This window comes from Carassius auratus, chromosome 11, assembly GCF_003368295.1.
Source record: "Carassius auratus strain Wakin chromosome 11, ASM336829v1, whole genome shotgun sequence".
NCBI classification, from domain to species: Eukaryota; Metazoa; Chordata; class Actinopteri; order Cypriniformes; family Cyprinidae; genus Carassius; species Carassius auratus.
In genome coordinates this window covers 1,122,057-1,125,521 of record NC_039253.1, presented here as the reverse complement: position 1 = coordinate 1,125,521, position 3,465 = coordinate 1,122,057, and the positions used below count along the sequence as shown (strand labels likewise).

General features: G+C 36.3%; 1 protein-coding gene across 1 annotated transcript; it reads right to left on the bottom strand.

Moving 5' to 3' along the window:
* Positions 1-1,878: 1,878 nt before the first annotated feature.
* Positions 1,879-3,465, bottom strand: LOC113111316 (keratin, type I cytoskeletal 13-like). Its single transcript, XM_026275941.1, has 3 exons — positions 3,068-3,465; positions 2,224-2,306; positions 1,879-2,143 (listed from the first exon to the last, which is right to left on the bottom strand). The coding sequence occupies exons 1-3, from the start codon at positions 3,374-3,376 to the stop codon at positions 1,894-1,896; spliced, it is 642 nt and encodes a 213-aa protein (XP_026131726.1). The 5' UTR covers positions 3,377-3,465; the 3' UTR covers positions 1,879-1,893.

Sequence of the window (3,465 nt, the reverse complement as noted above, 5' to 3'; positions counted from 1 at the left end):
TTTCCACATTTAAATAAAAGACTTTAATTTTCCTTTCATTCAGTTTAGAAAACATACTGTTCAAAATTTATTTTCACTATGATTTTGTGATACTTTTTCAGCAAGCACTCATTACATTTACTAAGAATGCAGTAAAGACTAAATTATATTTTAAATAAATGTTTTCAAACTTGCTGTATATCAAAGAGTCCTGAAAAACATTTACATTTTAAGCAGTGCAACCATTTTCAAATGCAATAAATTAGGCCTATGTCTGAAAAATTTGGTTTGCAATCACATGGAAATTGTTTAAAATATATTCAAATGCAGACACTAATACAATATTTCTGTTTCTACTGTATTTTGGACAAAAAGCAGCACTGGTGAACACGAAATCCTAGAAAATCCTATAAAATTTGTCTATAACATATTTGACTGTATACATTCTTCTTCTTTTATATCAGTGTTTTAATATACTCATGGTATGCAACTGAATCTACAAGTTTGTGTATCACTGTGAAATATAAGGTAGTTTTATATCTGGATATGAGTTACAGGTTTTTGAGAGCTGTGCTGTGTTCAGTTTGCACGAGGGTGTGTGCCCGTCTGTTTGTGGAAAGACTGGAATGTGAGGAGTGGTGGATTCTCACACTGAGAAAAGATCCTCGTCTAATTTTGAATTAAATAGGCATTTTAGAAAGCATAAACAAACAGAATCCTTATTTTTCTTCACAATGTCGGCACGAAACCGCACAATGGACTTCTAGGGACAGACTCCCGAAAACTGGATGTTTACATTTACAGCGATTTGCAGTGACAAAGAAACAGCATTCGTTTTCAATAATAGTTGATAATAAGCAATATTGTATCCCCTTGATGAATCCTCAGTGGATAGCAAAGAGGTAGCAGGCCAAAAATGCATTGGCTTATTGCAATAACTTCTAGATATTATATCATATATGTATCGCAAATTGCAATGTTAATCAGTCTAGTTTTATCAGTCGCAGTAATTATTGTTGGTGAAGTACTGTAACTTTTATATATATGCTAAGCTAGGAGTCTAATCACCTAGCAGTACGCAAAGGTATAGTCTAAGTCTACATATTTGCATCGCTCTAGATTAGGCCTACTCGCGGGATGTTTTTTTTGGCGTCACTCGCGTGAATAAAAAAATACAAATAAAATAACATCAGTTTTCTGATACAAAGACAAGCCATTAAGTTCTTTGCTGATTGGCTTGCGCAACAACGCGTCATGAAAATTTTCTGCTCAAGAAAAATTTACATTTTTCAATTTGCACAGGAAGACGCAAATGAGGTGAATATCGAGCCAAACGTGTCTAAATAAAACTTTAGATTAGTGAACACATATTCACTTCCTGTTTACTTAGAGTTTCCCTCAATAAACTCATTGTTTGCTGCTTTGATAGTAACTGAGCTACAGCAGTTGTTGTAGTGGTTTTATTTAGGTACTGTTTAGGTAGAATAAGCCAGTAATATGTGCTTTGTAAGTATTCAAAACCACCAATATACTGCTAGTAATATGCATAACCAACTAGTTAAAAGTTAATAGTGTTCCTAATCTAAAGTGTTAGTTATAAATGGTTTATTTGAACAGCTCTGAGTCTTCGCAGGAATCGCATCACCATACCACATCACCATGGGGATATTTACTGTATACAGTAGGGTGTAAATGTTTCCAGGTAATTTGTGCTTATATAACAGCTTTGTGTAAAACAGGAATCAGTCTGTGGGTGGAATATCTGAATGACCAGTCGCATGGGCAGTGCCCTAAATACAAGTCCTGTCATGGCAATATTACTGGTGTTTACATGCTAGAATTGGCTCTTAAAGAATATATAATAATACACTGTGGCACTAAACAACAATGAGCTGAATTCTGTTTATTTTTAACTCACTTATTTTTTAATGAGACAGAATGGGCATATAACCACACCGAAGACTGTTCAGAAAGACAAGGATGGGAAATATGTGTCATATATCGTACCTCCTCGTGGTTTCTCTTCAGTATGATGAGCTCTTCGTTCAGAGCCTCAGTCTCTATCTCCAGATCCGACCGTCTCAAGATAAACTCATCCAGAAGTTTCCTCAGATTGGCGGTGTCGGCTTCAATGGCCCGACGCATGGCCAGCTCATTCTCATACCTGCGGTGATGGTTCACAGGATTAATTACCTTTAATTACCAATTAGAACAACTGTAAGACATAAATATTCAGTTTCTCACTTTAGCTTAAAGTCATCAGCTGCCAGTTTGGCATTATCCGCAGCCAGGATTAATGTGGCATTTTCCTGGGAAGCTAACTGAATCTGCCAATGCAAAAAAGAAAGTTAGTTGTATTATGCATTAAGATGGTAATACACAAACAGTGGTTGTCAATGATGATTGTTTTAGAAGGTTACAAAATATACGCCCTCAGAACACTGAATTCCATATGAGAAGAAAAAAAGTGGATTAGTCTATTGCACAATAAACATCCTGGCACCTGGAGTCATTTTATTTTTAGAGGTGGCTGTTGGTGTGGAATTTAGTACAGACACAGAATCTGGAACAAAAGCCAAGTCTGAGAGCAAACCTGTTCAGTCTGTTTCTTTACATATATTTGTCAAGAGCCATCGCAGACTAATCAGTCAGTGAATATATATAATTATATATACAGAGCCAAACAAATACAAATGCCACGAGCCAATTAGTGTTCTGTTGTCAGTTTCAGATATAAAATATTGTAGTATTAATATTTGGATTTGTTATATTTTCAGTTTAATGTTGTCATGTGCTTCTGTCATTGTTTTATTAGTTTTTTAAATTTCCATTTAGATTTGGTGTTAGTGTTTAAACTTATATTTTAATTTGTTGACGAGGCAAAGTGACACTAATGTTTTTTTTTAAGTTACAATTGAATTTATAATTTAGTTTAGATTTATTTTAATTATTGACAATAAATCAAACTATGTTTTTAGTTTCACAGTTTACTAATGTCATGACTGCATATCATGCATCAAATAGCATGTCAGGTCATACTCTTCCTCCGAAACCCATAACTCCTTACTCCTTACGATTCTGAACTTACTTTGTTCTTCAGGTCCTTGATGGGGTCCAGGAAGATGGTGTGGTCGAATGTGACATCAGGGCGATTTTCACACCGCTCTCTGATCTTCTGCTCCAGCTCAGCGTTGGCCTTCTCCAGTGAACGCACTTTCTCTAGGTAGGACGCCAGGCGGTTATTCAGATTCTGCATGGTGCCCTTCTCATCAGTGGACGGGTCTAAACCATCAGCTAGGTTGAAGCCCCTTGGTGAAGAAGGTGATGCAGAGATCCGGGTTCCTCGACCACCGGCTCCTCCATAAACACTTGGGGTTCTGGAATAAGGGTAAGACATAGTGCCGTCCTGGTTAAAGTCTCAAGCGTGGAAGTGGGAAACAAGACACAGAAGCAAATGCTTGGCTGTGATTTTGTCAGTTTCAAAAA